This window comes from Macaca fascicularis, chromosome 8, assembly GCF_037993035.2.
Source record: "Macaca fascicularis isolate 582-1 chromosome 8, T2T-MFA8v1.1".
Taxonomy (NCBI): domain Eukaryota; kingdom Metazoa; phylum Chordata; class Mammalia; order Primates; family Cercopithecidae; genus Macaca; species Macaca fascicularis.
In genome coordinates, this window is record NC_088382.1 from 74740969 (window position 1) to 74759678 (window position 18710).

The following is an 18710-nucleotide window of genomic DNA, read 5'->3' on the forward strand; positions in this document are numbered from 1 at the left end:
TCTTGGGAGCTCTAAGAACAAAGACCCGCCAGTAACATTTGGTGGCCTCATACAGGGATTCTCCAAAGCGGTGAGTAATATCAGAACACTTTTGCTTGCTATTCTGTCCTATCCTTCCTTAGAATTAGAGGAAAATACCAAGAACCTGTTGGCTGGTTAAAAACAATTAGCATGGCTGCCAGACTTAAGACTCACATGTGAGGCTGTCTGGGGAAGGGCTTTCTAACAACCTCCAACCCTTCTGGGTTGGAAGAGTTGGTCTGCCTGAAATCAAATTCCACTTTCAGATTTTCTGGGGAAGCCGAGGGCCCGACTAGAGGCAGAAAGCTGTTGTCCCAAACTCCCGGCATTAGCCAGCTGAGATCATGGCACAGCCAGAAGTCTCTACTCAATGGTCACCCATGTGTGCGCCCCAACCTTTCCTTCTGACCCATAACTCCTGGGTCCCGACTACCACTTTCTTGAAAGTGTAGCCCCAAATTTCTACTTACCTCTGAATCTACTTCCTCTGATCCCTGCCTCCTAGGTACTAATGGTTTAGACTTTCATTTCCTCTAGCAAGTTGTATCTCCAAAGGGATCTAAGGAAGCTCTATGCTGTGTCCTTAGGCATCTAGGCTATGAACCCAGGGAGTCTTGTCCCTGGTGTCCCTCCCAATTTAGGTATACAGCTCTCGACAAGGGCAGTTATTTGGGACCCATTCCCCACCACCCTTGCCAGGGCCCCAAGTTTGTAAACAGCTAGGAAGATTGCTCTCCCATTGTGTAAGATGCTCTCCTCCCCCAATTTCTAGCGAGCTTCCCCGGCGCTCCCCGCCCCCCGCACCACCCCCGGCCCAGCACCACAATACAACCTCCAAGCCTTGACTCCTTGGTCAGGGCCTTAGAACTGGTAACCCAGTACTTTAACAACTGGAACTGGGTCTATGACAACATAATAGATCAGTATGAAAGCGAATTGAGTAAGTCAGAGGCAGAGAGAGAGAGAGAGAAGGGAAAGAGAGGCAGAGAGAAAGAAAGAAAGAGAAAGAAAAAACAGTATGCCCTATTCCTTTAAAAGCCAGGATAAATTTAAAACCTATAATTGATAATTGAAGGTCTTCTCCACGACCCTATAACATTCCAATACTACCTTGTTGTTAGTGTAAACAAGTGCATAGCCTGAAAACACTGAGACCACTGACAACCCGGAGCCTTCCTATCAAAAATCCTTAACCCAGTAACCCGTGGATGACCCAAATGCATTCAAACTGTAGCAGCAACTGCTTTGCTAACAGAAGAAAGTAGAAAAATAACCTTAAGAGGAAAACTCATTGTGAGCACACCTCACCAGTTCAGAACTATCCTAAGTCAAAAAGCAAAAAGGTAGTTTACTAATTCAAAAATCTAAAAGTATAGGGTAATTCTGTTAGAAAAAGGTGATTTAATATTAACCACTGAAAATTCCCTTAACCCAGCAGATTTCCTAACAGGGGATTTAAATCTTAATTACCACACAAAGTTCCGACCCGACCTAGGAGGAACTCCCTTCAGGACAGGACGGGGCTAGATGGTTCCTCCCAGATGACTGAGGAAAAACCACAATGGATATTCAGTAATTGATAGGGAAACTCTTGTAGAAGCAGAATTAGGAAAATTGCCCAGTAATTGGTCTGCTCAAACATGCGAGCTTTTTGTACTCAGCCAAGCTTAAAGTACTTGCAGAATCAAAAAAAAAAAAAAAAAAAAAAAAAAAAAAAAAAAAATCTATACCAATTCTAAGTTAATTTGGACTAAACAAGGTCTTATTAATAGCAAAGGATAATTGAAATCCCAAATTTACAAGGTTTTCAACAAAAGTCAAGTTTGCTAAAAGTTAGCAGTGTAACGTGTATTATCCTAAATTCTAATCTTGCGGCCTTAGACAGTCTAGTCCACAGATATAAAGGAAGTTCACTTTGGAAAAAATGGTTATCATCTTTAAAAAAAAGCTCTATCTCAATCCTGACTCAAAAGGTTACCTACACCCCTGCTGAAATGAATTTGCATAAGAACTGTTGTTTATGGGAACGCATCTTGATGGGACAACTGGGCTGTTATGAAATACTCAGGAACCCAGCCCAGCTCTAGGACTCACCCCTGAGCACAAAGGCAATGTTGGGCACACTGGTAAAGGACCACTAGAATCCAGCAGCCCAGACCCCTTTCTTTGTGGTCAAGAAAGGGTGCAGGACTGCTACATCAGCGAGCATAACTAATCTGATAAGCAGAGGTCCATGGGTGCTTACACAACCTGGAAAGGAATAAGCATTAGGACCATACAAGATGCTCTAGGACTAATGCTCATCGGAAAATGACTAGGGGTGCTGGCATCCCTATGTTCTTTTTTCAGATGGGAAACGTTCCCCCCAAGGCAAAAACGCCCCTAAGATGTATTCTGGAGAATTCGGCCCAGTCAGAGAGCATGTACCTTTTTCCCTCTCAGACTTGAAGCAAATTAAAATAGATCTAGGTAAATTCTCAGATAACCCTGATGGCTACATTGATGTTTTACAAGGGTTAGTTAGGACAATCCTTTGGTCTGACATGGAGAGATACAATGTTACTGCTAGATCAGACACTAACCCCAAATGAGAGAAGTGCCTCCATAACTGCAGCCCCGAGAGTTTGGCGATCTCTGGTATCTCAAGTCAGGTCAATGATAGGATGACAACAGAGGAAAAAGAACAATTCCCCAGAGGCCAGCAGGCAGTTCCCAGTGTAACCGTCTTTGGGACACAGAATCAGAACATGGAGATTGGTGCTGCAGACATTTGCTAAGTCGCGTGCTAGAAGGACAAAGGAAAACTAGGAAGAAGCCTATAAATTATTCAATGATGTCCACTATAACACAGGGAAAAGGAAGAAAATCCTACTGCCTTTCCGGAGAGACTAAGGGAGGCATTGAGGAAGCATACCTCTCTGTCACCTGACTCTATTGAAGGCCAACTAATCTTAAAGGGTAAGTTTATCACTCAGTCAGTTGCAGACATTAGAAAAAACTTCAAAAGTCCACCTTAGGCCTGGAGCAAAACATAGAAACCCTATTGAACTTGGCAACCTTGGTTTTTCATAATAGAGATCAGGAGGAGCAGGCAGACTGGAACAAACGAGATAAAAAAAAAAAAAAAAAAAGGAAGGGGCCACTGCTTTAGTCATGGCCCTCAGGCAAGCGGACTTTGGAGGCTCTGGAATGGGAAAAGGCTGATATCGAATGCCTAATAGGGCTTGCTTCCAGTGCCGTCTACAGGACACTTTAAAAAAGATTGTCCAAATAGAAATAAGCCGCCCCCTCGTCCATGCCCCTTATGTCAAGGGAATCACTGGAAGGTCCACTGCTCCAGGGGATGAAGGTCCTCTGAGTCAGAAGCCACTAACCAGATGATTCAGCAGCAGGACTGAGGGTGCCCAGGGCAAGTGCCAGCCCATGCCATTACCTTCACGGAGCCCCGGTTATGCTTGACCATTGAGGGCCAGGAAGTTAACTGTCTCCTGGACGCAGCCTTCTCAGTCTTATTCTCCTGTCCCGGACAACTGTCCTCCAGATCTGTCACTATCCGAGGGGTCCTAGGACAGCCAGTCACTAGATACTTCTTCCAGCCACTAAGTTGTGACTGGGCAATCTTACTCTTTTCACATGCTTTTCTAATTATGCCTGAAAGCCCCACTCATTTGTTAGGGAGAGACACCCTAGCAAAAGCAGAGGCCATTATACACTAGAATTAGGAGAAGGAAAACGGGTAAATATATATACAGACTCTAAGTATGCTTACCTAGTCCTCCATGCCCACGCAGCAATATGGAGAGAAAGGGAATTCCTAACTTCCAAGGGAACACCTGTCAAACATCAGGAAGCCATTAGGAGATTATTATTGGCAGTACAGAAACCTAAAGAAGTGGCAGTCTTACACTGCTGGGGTCATCAGAAAGGAAAAGGAAGGGAAATAGAAGGGAACCTCCAAGCAGATATTGAAGCCAAAAGAGCCGCAAGGTGGGATCCTCCATTAGAAATGCATATAGACGGACCCCTAGTATGGGGTAATCCCCTCTGGGAAACCAAGCCCCAGTACTCAGCAGAAGAAATAGAATGGGGAACCTCACAAGGACATAGTTTCCTCCCCTCAGGATGGCTAGCCACCGAAGAATGAAAAACACTTTTGCCTGCAGCTAACCAATGGAAATTTAAAAACCTTTCACCAAGGCTTTCACTTAGGCACTAATAGCACCCATCAGATGGCCAAATCATTACTTAGTGGGCCAGACCTTTTCAAAACTATCAAGCAGATAGTCAGGGCCTATGAAGTATGAAGAAATAATCCCCTGCACTTCAGGCCACACATTTCAATCCCTGTATCTTTAACCTCTTTGTTAAGTTTGTCTCTTCCAGAATCAAAGCTGTAAAACTACAAATGGTTTTTCAAATGAACTCTAGATGCAGTCCATGACTAAGATCTACCGCGGACCCCTGGACCGGACTGCTTTGCCATGCTCCGATGTTAATTACATTGAAGGCACCCCTCCCGAGGAAATCTCAACTGCACAACCCCTACTACACCCCAGTTCAGCAGGAAGCAGTTAAGAGCGGTCATCGGCCAACCTCCCCAACAGCACTTGGGTTTTCCTGTAGAGAGGGGGGACTGAGAGACAGGCCTGGCTGGATTTCCTAGGCCGACTAAGAATCCCTAAGCCTAGCTGGGGAAGGTGACCGCACCTACCTTTAAATATGGGGCTTGTAACTCAGCTCATACCCGACCAATCAGGTAGTAAAGAGGGCACACTAAAATACAAATTAGGCTAAAAGCAGGAGGTAAAGAAATAATCAAATCATATATCACCTGAGAGCACAGAGGGAGGGACGATGATCGGGATATAAACCCAGGCATTCAAGCAGGGAGCGGCAATCCCCTTTGGGTCCCCTCCCATTGTATGGGAGCTCTGTTTTCACTCTATTAAATCTTGCAACTGCAACAACAACAAAAAAATGTGTTATTTACATTTCAGAGAGCAATTCTTTAGTAATTTGCTCTTCTGATGCATTTTCAATATTTAGTTTGTTTAAAAAATTGATTTTTTAAACCTTTTCCTGTAATAATTTTCTGAGAGGCTGCTTTTTAAAGTCACATTTGACTTATAATTGATAAACAATCATTGAGTTATTCATATATAATGAGAGAAAGAAAGACAGACCATTCACTTAGAGCTATCTGTGCACATGAAACTCTACTAAGCACTTAACATCTTCTGTTTCATTTATACCTTAGGTCAAACAATGACATAAGTCTTATTGTGTCCAATTTACTTATGTGGCCCACAGCAGCAAAGCAGCTTATCTAAGATTATATGGTGGTAGGTGGCTAAGCTTTAATTCAAAGGTTTTCCCAATTTTAGGCAACAAACAAATGTCTGACTTGACCATTTAAAAACTAAGCCAAACCACAACAGACTAAAATAAAACAAAGCCCTCAATAAAAGAATCACCTACCTTTCAGTGGCTCTAACTTCCTGGTGGGCTTTCCAACATAAACTGCAAACTCTATGAGTTTGTTGCACAGGATTATTATCTACACATCAGTTTTTTTAAGGATCACCCACCCCATCATACATTTTCACAACAAATATTATGCATATTAAATTTTAAAATATTGTGTGTAATGCCCATGACCATAACACTCTGTTAAAAATGTTCTTCTGAGACAAATTATTGTTAAATTATCACAATCATTAGTTGCAGACAATTGAGCAAAACAAAATAAATGCATTACACATTTTGATATATTACTATTAAACCTAAAAAGTAAAATTTATTGGAATTTAATCTCATAATGAGATCTATGGAAGGGGATGGCACCATGCCTTGATGGAAAACATCATAACAAACACAAATATTTGACTCTCTACTTTTTTCTCCCCAACCAAGAGACTTTTATACCTTGAAACAATAGTAAGATTCAATGAGAGTTGGAATATTGTGAAAGATGAAGTAGGAAAGGCTCCTTGGCACACGAGCATATTTTGGGGCTATCAATGTTAGAAAAAAAAAGTTAATAAAGTCTATAAAAGTTGAGAGCCCAAAACCTGATTACCTTCACCCTATCCTCTGTATATCCTCCCAGGGAAGCAACCCAATTTTGTATTCCATTTTCTTCTAAAGACTTTTTTTTACCCCATCCTAAGCCTCCATGCCCAATTAAATTTTAATTGTTTGACCTTCCACAAAAAGAGTTAAATATTAACACTTGAATGTACTCCATCCATTATACTTCACAGCAATGCCATCTGCTGTCATGTGGTTCAGCATCCATACTTTCTGCATTTCCAGCCTTTCCTTTTGTTCCTCCAAGGAAAATTGATCGCTTTCTCCTCCCTCAAATGTAATCTTCACCCACACCCCCACCTTCATTCCCCCCATCCCACTGAGCACACACCTGAAAATCTATTCTTCCTAAAGACTGAGATCCACTTCATTCTCCAAACAGTGGGTCAAGTACCACCACCTTCAAGCCTTCGCAGAACAATACAGGGACAACAGTACGGGACAACTCCTTCCTTTCTGAAGTCCAGCAAGTCCCAATGTTCTTACCATCCCTCTTTATCTCATCTTTATTGTTAATAGTCTCATTTGTGTGTGTGTGTGTGTGTGTGTATGCATGTGTGTGAATGTCCTCAGTTTCACCACAATGCATCCCTAAAACCCATATTGGGAAGCAGATTGTCATCAAGCCCATCTACTGCTCCAATGTAGTACCATGCACTACTCCAAGAACATGGAGGGATACATAAATCATACATGAGACCAACAGTGTGCCATAAAACCAAATAGAACACCTCTAAATCTCAAAAAACTAATCTGGAAAACAATTAAACTATAGTTAAGCCATAAAGTTTCAGAGTTGGAATAGATCTTAGAGTTCCCAGAAAAGCCCCTGATTTTACAGATGGGGACTTTAAAGCATAAAGAGGGTGAGGAACTTGTCTTCAATCTCAGAGCTGAGATATGATGGAGATGGAACTCAAGCACAGCTCTGTTGACAGGCAGACCAAAGCTCTTTCCAGTATATTCTCTGCCCTGTTATAAATAGCTATTAAAAGGGGCATACTTTACACACTGATTATTTAAGGACACTTAATATGCAATAAAGTATTCATCTGCCATAAAAATAAAACTACTGAACAATAAATCAAAAACCAATATACCCACCATAATAAACATTAAACAAACAACACAAATAAAAACCCAAAGATGAGCTCCTTGAGAGTGGCAGCCATTCCTTGGTGCTCAAGGGTACCTGGCACACCAGAGTTACACACATTGGGTGGATGAACGCACAGTCCATGTGCCGACCTCATTAGGCTCTCCCCACAGCTAGTTGCTAGAGCTATAAAATCCATCCAGGGGAAATCTAAACACGCTTTCCCTTCCCCATATATATCCCCATATATATCCCACATATATCCCAAATATTAGTTGATCATTTAGTTCAAAGATTAATTTGCAGCATCTAAAAATTGACGCTGTCACTAAAGAACTTAGTTGACGAGTTTAGAACTATAGTTCTAAACATATGGGGAGTTTTGAAAACAACTTCCTCAATCTTCACTAATTGAATCAGAATCTCAAGAGTGGGATATGGGCTATGGGCATTTTTTTTTTTTCTTTTAGACAGAGTCTTGCTCTGTCTCCAGGCTGGAGTGCAGTGGCACGATCTCAGCTCACTGCAACCTCTGCCTCCTGGGTTCAAGTGATTCTCCTGCCTCAGCCTCCCAAGTAGCTGGGACTACAGATGCATGCCACCATGCCCAGCTAATCTTTTGTATTTTTAGTAGAGACAGGGTTGTTCACCATATTAGCCAGGATGGTCTCGATCTCCTGACCTCATGATCCGCCCACCTCGGCCTCTCAAAGTGCTGGGATTACAGTCGTGAGCCACTGTGCCCGGCCTCATTCTTTTTAAAAATGTACATGCTTTAATAATACTTCTGATACACTGTGAACATTGAGTTGTTTGGAGTCTACACATTTTGTCAGTTAAGTTCTCACTTCTTTTTTTCTTTATATTTTCTGCCAAATTGATAGAGTTCTTCAGCTTCGAATAACAGAAACTCAACCCACACTAATTTACGCACAAAGAAATTACACACATAACTAAGGTCAGGAGTAAAACTAAAACTGGCCTCAGGAGCAGGGGTCGATGCCCTCAGGGGTCTTTTGATCCCTCCACCTATTCTGAGTCCCTCTTCCATGTGATGTAGTCTCTTGCTTGTTTCCCAGCTTAAATTCCATGGCCAATCATCATACTCACTCCCTGGCTCGCTCTCTCAACTGTGTTGTCCATCTCATTCTACATGGAGCTCATAGACAAAACCATAACTCCATTAGCACCATCCTCTGCCTGCTCCATACTTTGCCCATGCAGCTGAACATGTATGGAGAGAAACATACAATCTTGCTGGTAGGTGTCACTTAAAATTAATGACCACAAACCTGGGGTGATCCTGCATCCTGTCCAGCAATCTTACCATATTCCCTACTCCATTCACTCATCCACCTTCCTGGGCAACTAATACACACCTTCCCTTCCTTCCCCAAACTCCTAAGACCTCATCACACACATTCGCTCTCATAAAATGACCTTGCTTCCTATTTTATAAGAAAATTGAAGTAATCTGAAGAGAATTTTTACAGACTCTCAGCACCACCATCATCCACCAACTAGCTATGCACACACCATGCCTCCCTTTACTATCTTTTTCTGTGAAGGAAATAATCCATGCCTCTGCCTAAACCAACCCTCCTCTCATATGCAAGATCCCATCTCTGATGGCTTGGCATATATTCATCCACTTGTCTGGGTCACATTGCCCAGATATTTGGTTAAACCTTAGTCTAGATATTTCTGCAAGGGTGTTTTGGATGAAATCAACTGTTAGCTCCATGGACTTTGAGTAGGACAGATTGTCCTCTAGAGTGTGAGCCAGCCACAGTCAATCAGTTGAAAACCTGAATAGAACAGAAAGAAGTTCCAGGAGCAGAAAATAATCCTGTAGTCAATGGCCTTGAGACTTGAACTGCTGCACTAACTCTTCTCTGAGTCTCCAGTGCTCTGCCTCACCCTGCAGATTTTGGACCTGCCAGCCTCAATAATCATGTGAGCCAATTTCTTACAATTTCCTTGTGCACACACAGGCATACACACACACACACACACACACACACACACACACATCCTGTTGGTTCTGTTTCTCTAGAACCTACTTACAGGTGTCTGGCTTCTACCCTGTCTACTGCACACTGTCAGAACAAAAATCAAATTACCCGACTCCTCTCTTCCTATTCCTTCAATGGATCCCCATTTCATTAGGAATAAAAACCAAGTCTCACAATGGTCCGATTTTCAGTAACTTTGTACTTCCTTCACTTCACTCCCACAACACTGGTCTCCTTACCATTTGTCAGGGACATGAGGCAACCCACCTTACTGTCCTTGCACTGGCTGTACCCTCTGATTGGAATACTTTCTCCACTGATATCCGACCTCCTCCTTCTCACTTTGTCCAATTATTTGCTCAAATATTACTTTCTCAGTGAGAGCTAATCTTACTACCACCCTACGTAAAGTTACCACCAGTGCCACTTCCAGAACTCCAGATCCCTCTTACCCTGCTATATTTTTTCCACTGTGCATATCACTGCCTATATGATAATCTATGTATTTATTGTGCTTTAAAATTAATATATGCTTATAATGTGAGCTCCATAAGTGCAGATACTTTTTGTCTGTTTTGTTCTCTGGTATTTTCCAAGCATCTAAAACAATGCCTCGTATACATTTGAAATTCAATAAATTTTATCGAATGAATGAATAAATGATGACGGTTTTCAGCTATATTCTCTCTGTTTTTTCTGCTCATCAGCTTCAATTTCTTCTAATATACACTTGCTTCTCTTTAGATAGGGCAAATAGCTGCAAGCTATTCCCAGGCTCATATCTTTACAGCTTCAGTATCGCAGGTAAATGGGATCTTCCCTAACAATTGCAGTTTGAAAAAATCCAAAGTAAAATATTTTTATGTCACATGCCTACTCTTCAGCTTTCTAATGTGCATGTTTACAACTGCAAACGATAACAGTACAACAGGGTATCCCATAAACACTGTACCTTCAAAATGTTCAACAAAGTAGGCTTATTCTGTTAGCCCCAAACCTCATCTTCTTATACAGTCTCTGTCTTGTTGAATAACCCAGTGCCTCAGTCCATTTTCTGTTGCTATAACAGAATACCAGACTGTGTTACTTAAAAAGAAAAGAAGTTTATTAATCTCACAGTTCTGGAGGCTGAGAATTCCCAGAGCATGGCAATGGCATCTGGTGAGGGCCTTCTTGCTCTGTCATAACATGGTGGAGGGCATCACATGGCAAGAAGGCAAAAGCAAGAAAGCCAGAGAGAGCTCACTTTTATAACAAAGCCACTCTGACAATAATGAACCCACTCCCATGGCAGTGACATTCATCCACTCATGAGGCCACAGCCCTAATTAATCTATTAATCCATTCATGAGGACAGATGCAACATTAAGTCATATGTGAGGGAAGTGGGATTAAGTTTCTAACACATGACGTTTTGGGGGCCACATTCAAACCATAGCACCTAGTACAGTCCTTCATATCAGAAGCCTAGTTCATCCTTATACCCTCCCTCTCTCCCACCCTTTTCCCACATCCAGTCCAACACCAAGTCCAGTAATTCTGACTCCTAAGAATTTCTCCAATGTAGCTCAATTATCAACAATTGTTTTACTGTGGCTTATCACTATCCTGATTACCTAGCACACCATGTAATGGAATTGCAGGATTATTTACATACCTCTATAGATTTAGGGTTCTTTGAGGACAGGAACTGACTTTCATCTCTATGTAACCAGTAGCTAACAAAGCATGTATATAGTAGGTAGCCAATAAACACTTGTTGACTTGAACTGAAAGGAATACACAAATGGAAAGACTAATAGATTAGAAAGCTGGATATTGGGGTGTCAACAGTCCCTTTCTTTTGCCTTAGTGATTGTTGGAAAAGTCATGTCAATAGGCACAGTTGCTACTAGTAGCCTTAACTCTCCTTCTAGTGCAAGTCACAACTTTAGGGGATCAAGTTAAAAAAAAAAAAAAAAACTACGTATAAACACTGACAAACCTTGAATTTGTTAAGCAATCTTGAATTAATAGAACACATAAATGTGAACATTGGAAGATGGGTATAAACACGTCCCATATTTATACATGTCTTCCTAACTCAGTTATAACCTCCTTAGTGGCAGAATTCGGAGGTTATTATCATTTCTACTTGCCTCAGGGTTTCCCATTGCAGGAGTTCAGTAAGTATTTACTGAATAGCACATATCTGCTTTCCTTCAAGAGTCTGTGCAATAAAACCTTTCCAAAATCAACTGTTTGCGTCCAAAACTTCTTCTATCATCAGAAGTAAAATAACTTGTGAGAAGTCTTACCTCAAGTAAGTAAGGGAGCTAGTATTCAAACACCTCCTTAACTCTGATTCTAAAGCCCTGCTCTTTAGCACTCTGCCATATCTTGACCTGACACATTGCAAACAAGTATAAATATAGATGGTCAAATACTTCACCTTCTCTGTTTCCTTTCTGTCACAAGAGTTTCATCCAAATTGTTTTTACAAATGGTTTTCTTGTCTCTGAACTGAGTTCCAATCTGATTTTAGTTCTTGTGTCTCTGATTTAGAGCTCCAAATATCCTTAGTAAGTAAATTGCATTAAAAAAACCACTTATTCTAATTATCTGAAATAGCATTGCTCCAATCTTCAGATATGAGATGTTTCTCATGGCCTGAACTCACCCTGGGATTCACCATCCTGTGATCCTGATACAGTGAGTCTTGAAACTACTGTTCTTATTTGACAGGCAGTCTAAGAGTAATTCTCAACAACCACCTTAGCTCCAATTAATATGGAGCCATGACTCATATTCCTTATAGTAAACTGTGTATTCTCAGGTTTCTCGGCATATTGTGAACTAATAATGACTATAAAGAAAATAGTCCACAGGCTCTGTTTTCCATGTTATGATTGGGCATTGATTTTATTTAAGCATAGTTCTTTCCTTAGTCACTAATGTTATTATTTGTTGATGACCTACAATGTGCCAGCCATTTTTCTAGGTGCTGAGGACACAGAGATGAGTAAAAAATAGACCTTGATTATCATATTAGTTGCTGACATATCAGCCAGAGAATATATATTAACTGATAATTATAATACATTGTGATGTGAATTCTGACATGCTGCAGGAACCTAGGGGAGGAGATAGTGAACTCTGTTTAGGGGAGAGCTGAGAAAATTCCACAGAGGTAGAGCATTTATGCTGAAGAGAAGGGTACCATCATGAAGTCAGAAAAAGGTATGGTGTGTTTGAGAACAGGCACATTTCACACAGCAGAAATGTATGTGATTTGTGGGGGTGGTCAATGTATAGTAATGTCCTTGTGGAATCATATCATTCCCAAATGATGATCTGGTTCAGCTTCTTCATTTACAGATGAGAAAACTGAGTCTTACAGAAAGTTAGTGACAAATGTTGTCATGCCATTTCTTCTGCTGTGGGTGCTCCATTAATGCTTACTTCATAAACAGCATGGTCCTACTTATTCTCTTTCAATAAGGAGAGAATTAGTTATTTTACTGACCTGGTTGTAACTGTAGCATTCCAGTGAAGGCTTGTTAACAGTAGTTCGAAGAGGAAAGTGCTCACTGCCATTGATGCTTCTTTATTTGATCTTACCAATGTTTCACAGACCCTGCAAAAAGTATGCTCCTGACAGAGCCAAAATTCTGGTCCTTTTCTAAAGTCATCCTTTGACAGAAATGCTGTCTCTGTGTGTTTCTTGCTTGTCTTTCCTTTTGTTGATAATTATCTGTTCTAAAGAAGGAGGTCGGTTTGCAATCGAATCAATGCATATCCTAAATACAATTACAAAACTTTAAGTTGCTGACAAATAAAGAACAACCAATTTTTCAGGATTAAATAATCTAGCATTATTATCAATTTGTCACACACAGGGCATGAGATGTCCCACAAATTTGATCATCCTAAAATACTTATAAACCTTCTTGCCCTATCGTATAAACACAGCACTTGAGACAATTCAATCATGTGTTCCTTTTTATAAGAAACTAATAAACATGAAATGAGGAGAGGCATTACTCAGATGTGCTTTAGCAAGTGGTGGGGTTTAGGATATGCTCCCCCACAATATGGCAGCATGGCATTTGAGAAAACAGTAGAAGCAGGAAGGTCACTCTCATCTTCCCCTCCTTCCTTCTCCCCTGAAGCAGGTCGTAAGACCTAACTGCCCTTTCTCTAAAGGAGGTCGTAAGACTTTAATTCCAAAGATACTCTCCCTCTACCCAGAGGAAAGGAACAACCTTATCCTCAAAGACACAGAGATGCCAAGAAGAATCTGAACAGTTTGCAAATTGCCCTCCAATTTAGATAATACCTCCTTGGTTCAATCATACTTTTGCACAATTGTCTACTCTTCATCAAACTTGTCAGAAAGATACATAGATTTTCCTGTTCCTTTGGGTCTTTATTTCTGAAGGGTCCTGTGTCACATCAAACTTATGCTAAATAAATGTGTGTGCTTTTCTCTTGTTAATATATCTTTTGTTATTGGGATCTCAGCCATGAGCTTAGCAATAGATGAGGAAAGACATCTTCTCTATTATAGATCCATCATGTAAAAACCAAACCCAGGTAGGGTCATTTTGTAAAAAAAAAAAAAAAAAAATTAGAAGTGATTAAATACAAAAAGTGAATAAGCATAATTAGTGAAGACACGAAGGGTAAGATGGAATTTTTGGCATATAACATGAACACTATTTACAGAGCTGCTACCCAGAAATTTCATATCAATAGCACTTACGCTATTTAATGCAACACTTTATTTCTCTGCTAAAAAAATATGCTCAAGCCTCGGCTAGGAAATTAACGACTTAAGTTTTTTCCCTATTTTTGTCTGATTAAGTAGTTGAAAACAATATTCAATGTAGCATAAAGGAATGCAGGTCAACTTGAGCCCTAAAATGAATAAAATCTGAGTAGCAAAATACGGCGTAGCATGGACCACTTATGGACCATTTATTATTTATTGATGCAAAAGAAACAGCCCGAATCACACTGTCATTCAACATTATTACATAGACCCTAGGAATGTTGTGAAATCTTATCTTCTGCACCTTTCTTTACTAGTTAGAACATCTTACCCATGGAATAAGTTAGAAAAACTATGTAATGGCCATGTTATCTATAACCCAAAGACTCCATCCACCTGCAGTGGGTTTCATCTCCAAGTCTCTGCTTCTGAAAACTCAAAGAGCCAAATTGTATGGTAACTCTAGAGACTAAAATAAGCAGGGCAAATTCCATAAATGGATATTGAGAATTTCAATATAGGAAAAAAACACTGATTTGAATCAATTTCTGTAAAAAAATTTACAAAGACTTTATTTTTGGATTCTCTTAGAAAGTAAGAGTCAGTTTAACTTTAAAATATGTCTTCTTTTTAAAATTGTGTGTATTATGCCATGTACTATTGCCTGCAAATACATCAGAGTCATAAATGCTTTGGTCAAAAGTCTTTACCCTTCTTCAGTTGACTGGTGATTTCATATGTTCTAGGAATATTTTTATCTTTTGGCACGACACTCTACACCATATGGTACGACACACTGAGAAGCAAAAAGGGTAGAACTAGTTTGAAAAATATATATATATATATATATATATATATATATATGTATACACACATATATTTATACATGTGTGTATATATGTATATGTATATATACATATACATACATATACACGCACATATACATGCATGTAAGTGAAAGAATTTGGATGTATGACTGCAAAGAAATATAAGGACAAAGGTTTTGCATTCTGTATTCGGTGCTAAGGTTCTTTGCCCATGTGAAAAAGGTCATTCAAAATCCAAAACAAGATTAAAAGTTCGCTATAGACCTGAAAGCAACAAGAGACATATCAGGAACCACTGTTTTGCTACATAAAGTAATATTTGAACTGTCTGTAACACTTTCTCATTCAATATTTAATGCTGCTTCTCTAAGTGCAATAGTAACTGCAGCGATGACACATGCAACAGCTTGCATAATCCATTTAGGAAGGATTGTTAAGATGAGAAACACACTAAACTGTCTATAATTAATTCCCAGTGGGTGAAAATATCCTTCCCCTTTGATTCCAGGTTCCTTCAATCTGGTTTTACTTTTGAAAACAATCTTGAAGCAAATTTTACAAGTTTTCAGAACGACTGAGATGTGACTTTTGCCTGGCTACTACCCTTGTGTCACAAGGCAGCTTCCTGCATCTTCTCTACTGCCTTCCATTACATCTGACGTAGGGCAGTCTAGGCACACAGTAGACCCCAAACCTCTACTAAGCCAGTAAGCAAGTGGATGTAATAGCCAGTAAATGGGATAGAGAAAAAAAAGGCATTTGCCAATGCGGACCGTCAAGTGTGGCTTTCACACAATCTAGTGCAAGAGGGAGACAGCAGATCATTTTTGCCTGCTTTGTTCTTAGGCTTAATATATTCTTTTTAAAAAGTCCAAATGTGTGTAATTGTGTATATTCATATCATACTTACATTTCTTCTAGCAATGCTTAAAATGTACTAGCTCTTAATATTTTCATTTTTAGTAAAGGGGGAGTGCAAATGTCAGAATATTGTTGTAAGAGAGATTGAAAAAGAATAAGAAAAAGGAAAAAACTGTTAAGAAGTTTGAAGTCAAACATTGTGAGTTTGAACTGCATCACATTAGAAACATTATTTAAATAAAACTTACTTTCAACCTCTATAAAATGAGGAAAGTTACCATAAGAGGATTCAATAAAATTCAATACAATAGTGAATATAAGACACTTTCCTCTATGTATAATCAGCTCATAGACAACTCTCAAACGTGTTGGCCATCCTTATTATAAGTCAAAATCAATTCCATAATACTATACACTTACTATAAAAAATATAAAAAGGAACCAACAATATTGGAGTAGCCAATGCTAAAGCGGTATCTGCTTATTATCCAGAGAATTCCTTTACATTCTAGCCCTAAAGGACAGCATTACTGAAATACAACACTACAACACTAAGTTTTCCATGCCAGTGACCTGACAGTAAGCCTCTTGCCTTCCTGAGATAAGGTAATTTGAGTATTCATAGTTCTAAGATACAGCTAATAAAAAGCACTGCTTTCACCTGGACAACTTTGGTTTTTCAAACAGAAAACTAGTCTTTTAAATGGTTTACGAGCTCTCATCCTACCACTACTTGTTTCAAGTGTACTAAGAACCAAATGTGTGTAATTCTATGTGATTACCAAAAACAGGCTCAGCACTTTCACGAAGGAGTTCGCATTTGTTAAATAACACTATCTACATATGCCAGGAAATGGAATCTTAAGCACAGTTATACAAATCCAGAACCTAAACCTGAAAGTCTAGTACCTAAACCTAAATATGTATTGTTATACATAATTTTAAACTGAATTTTCAGAAGAGGAATGTTAGAGGTCATCTGCACTCCAATTACTGTGTGCAGTTAGGTTTATGTGAAACAAGTCGTTACACTAATATGTTCTCCATTTATAAAATATTCACAATTAGGTAAGCACTTGCTAATGAAATCTTCAGTTTTTAATGGAACAGCAGAAAATGTGGTTTTGTAACATTAGGTTTCAATTTGTATGCAGTTTGTATTTTTGATATCAATATCTAGAACTCTAAAATATTCATAATGGAAAAAGATAACAATTACTGTACCAAACTATTTATTCATTCATTCACCCTTCATTCTTCTAACAAATAGCCACTGAGAATCTACTCAGTGCCAGATATTATGCTAGGTGCTAAAACTAAAGTAAAGCTTCTAAAGTTTCTTCTTTATTAATGTCAACTATTTAGGATGAAATTACAAGGAGAAATGACAATGAATTTAAATCCTGTTATGGGTATACTTTTGTTAGAATTTCTATTAATTTTTATATTAAGCAATTACAGACTTAATTAATCCTTTCCACTTACCTGTAGAAAAAAAGGATCCCATCCCAAATACTTCTACATTGAAAAAAATGCCAAATCCATAAAAATGAGCAATTCAGCTATAAAAATGCATGATATAATAGATGTCACCTTCTCTTACTCAGCAAAGTAGCTTTCTATAATTTTATCCTTTGCCTTTCACAGAACAGTAACCTGGAGTAGTTTCAATGGGATTTTACTTTGTATAAAGCACAAAAACCTTCTCCTACAAGAAGTTGTTAATTTTTCCTCTGCAGATGATGGCTCTCTCTATTATTTTTGGGAAATCGGTGAAGTACAACTTCCATTCCCTTAGATCCCTTCAAATTCTCAGAGTCAAGCTCAGCTTTCTCCTCCAGGCTGCAGGCAACCATAAGTAGGTATGCACCAGGTCTGGGCAAGAAAAAATCTAACCAAATCATATCTGAGTCTCAATACCTTCAACATCTGACTTATTTTCAAAACAATTTTTAAAATTCATTGAGTTGCTAGATTTATAACTAACATTCAAAACTTACTTGTGAATCTATGGGTAAGGAACACAGAAATCAATACTAATCTGTGACCCCATGATAATCTGTAAAATCTGAGACCCAAAATTCTCAAATGATGATGTATTAGCACAGCGGCAAAGGCACTGAGTATTTATTACAGAATGTTCACTTTCCATCCTGCTCCTCATAAGCAACTAGAAAACTCCACCAAGGTCCAATCTCCCAATCTTTTTCACCCTTTGAACCTCCTTGCAAGAGGCAGTGTAGTTTGATGCAAAGAACATGGGGAATATGGCCATTACAATAGTTTTCTAAGAATGCTGAAACAAATTACCACAAATTTAGGGGCTTAAATAGCAAAAGTTTATTTATTTATTTTTTTTTTTTTACAGTTCTATGGGCCAAAGGCCATGGGCCTCATTGGGCTAAAATCACAGTATTGGCAGGGCAGGTATGGCTGAATTCCTTTCTGGAAGCTCCAGGGAAAACTCTTGTTTCTTTGCCTTTTCCAACTTCCAAAGGCTGCCTGCATTCTTTGGCTCAGGGACTAATTCATCCACCATCCATCTTCAAAGTCAGCAAAAGTCAAGTATTTCTCAAATCATATAACTCTGACCTCCTTTTTCTGCCTCCTGTTTCCAGTTTTAATAATCCTGATTCCACTGGGCCCTCTCAAAAACTTCAAGATAATCCCCTATTTTAAGGTCAGCTGACTAGCAACCTTCATTCCTTCTGCAACCTTAATTCCCCTTTGCCATGTAGCCTACCATATTCATAGGTTCTGAAGATTAGAATATGGCTATCTCTGGGGCTGAAAAGGCTTTATTCTGTCTACCATGGTCTAATGGATCTACAATCAAAAACCCAGGTCTATTCCCAAGTAGCACAGCACCTTAATCTTTTATTATTTTAGTCTTTTCTTTTGAAAATTGCTTAATAATAGCTAACCTCTTGAATATGAGTGAGGACAAAATGAGATAATAGATGCAAAATATCTAGGCACAGAGGCTAGCATGTAGGAGGACCTCGATGATGTTCACTTCCATCTTCCCTTACCATCCTCTCAAAAGT

General features: G+C 39.3%; 1 protein-coding gene across 4 annotated transcripts in view; it reads right to left on the minus strand.

Annotated features, from left to right (window-relative positions):
- Nucleotides 1-18710, minus strand: part of CYP7B1 (cytochrome P450 family 7 subfamily B member 1) — a 202262-nt gene that overhangs the window by 166901 nt on the left and 16651 nt on the right. For 2 of the 4 annotated variants that reach the window (XM_065519292.2, XM_073998858.1), the window contains exons 2-3: nucleotides 4853-4979; nucleotides 3791-3854 (exon numbers count right to left, since the gene is read on the minus strand). The exons of the other annotated variants lie outside the window; for them this stretch is intronic. In XM_065519292.2, coding sequence (XP_065375364.1) covers nucleotides 3791-3854; nucleotides 4853-4940 — 152 coding nt within the window. In that variant the 5' untranslated portion in view covers nucleotides 4941-4979. The remainder of the gene's footprint in view (nucleotides 1-3790; nucleotides 3855-4852; nucleotides 4980-18710) is intronic. 4 annotated transcript variants of the gene reach the window in all.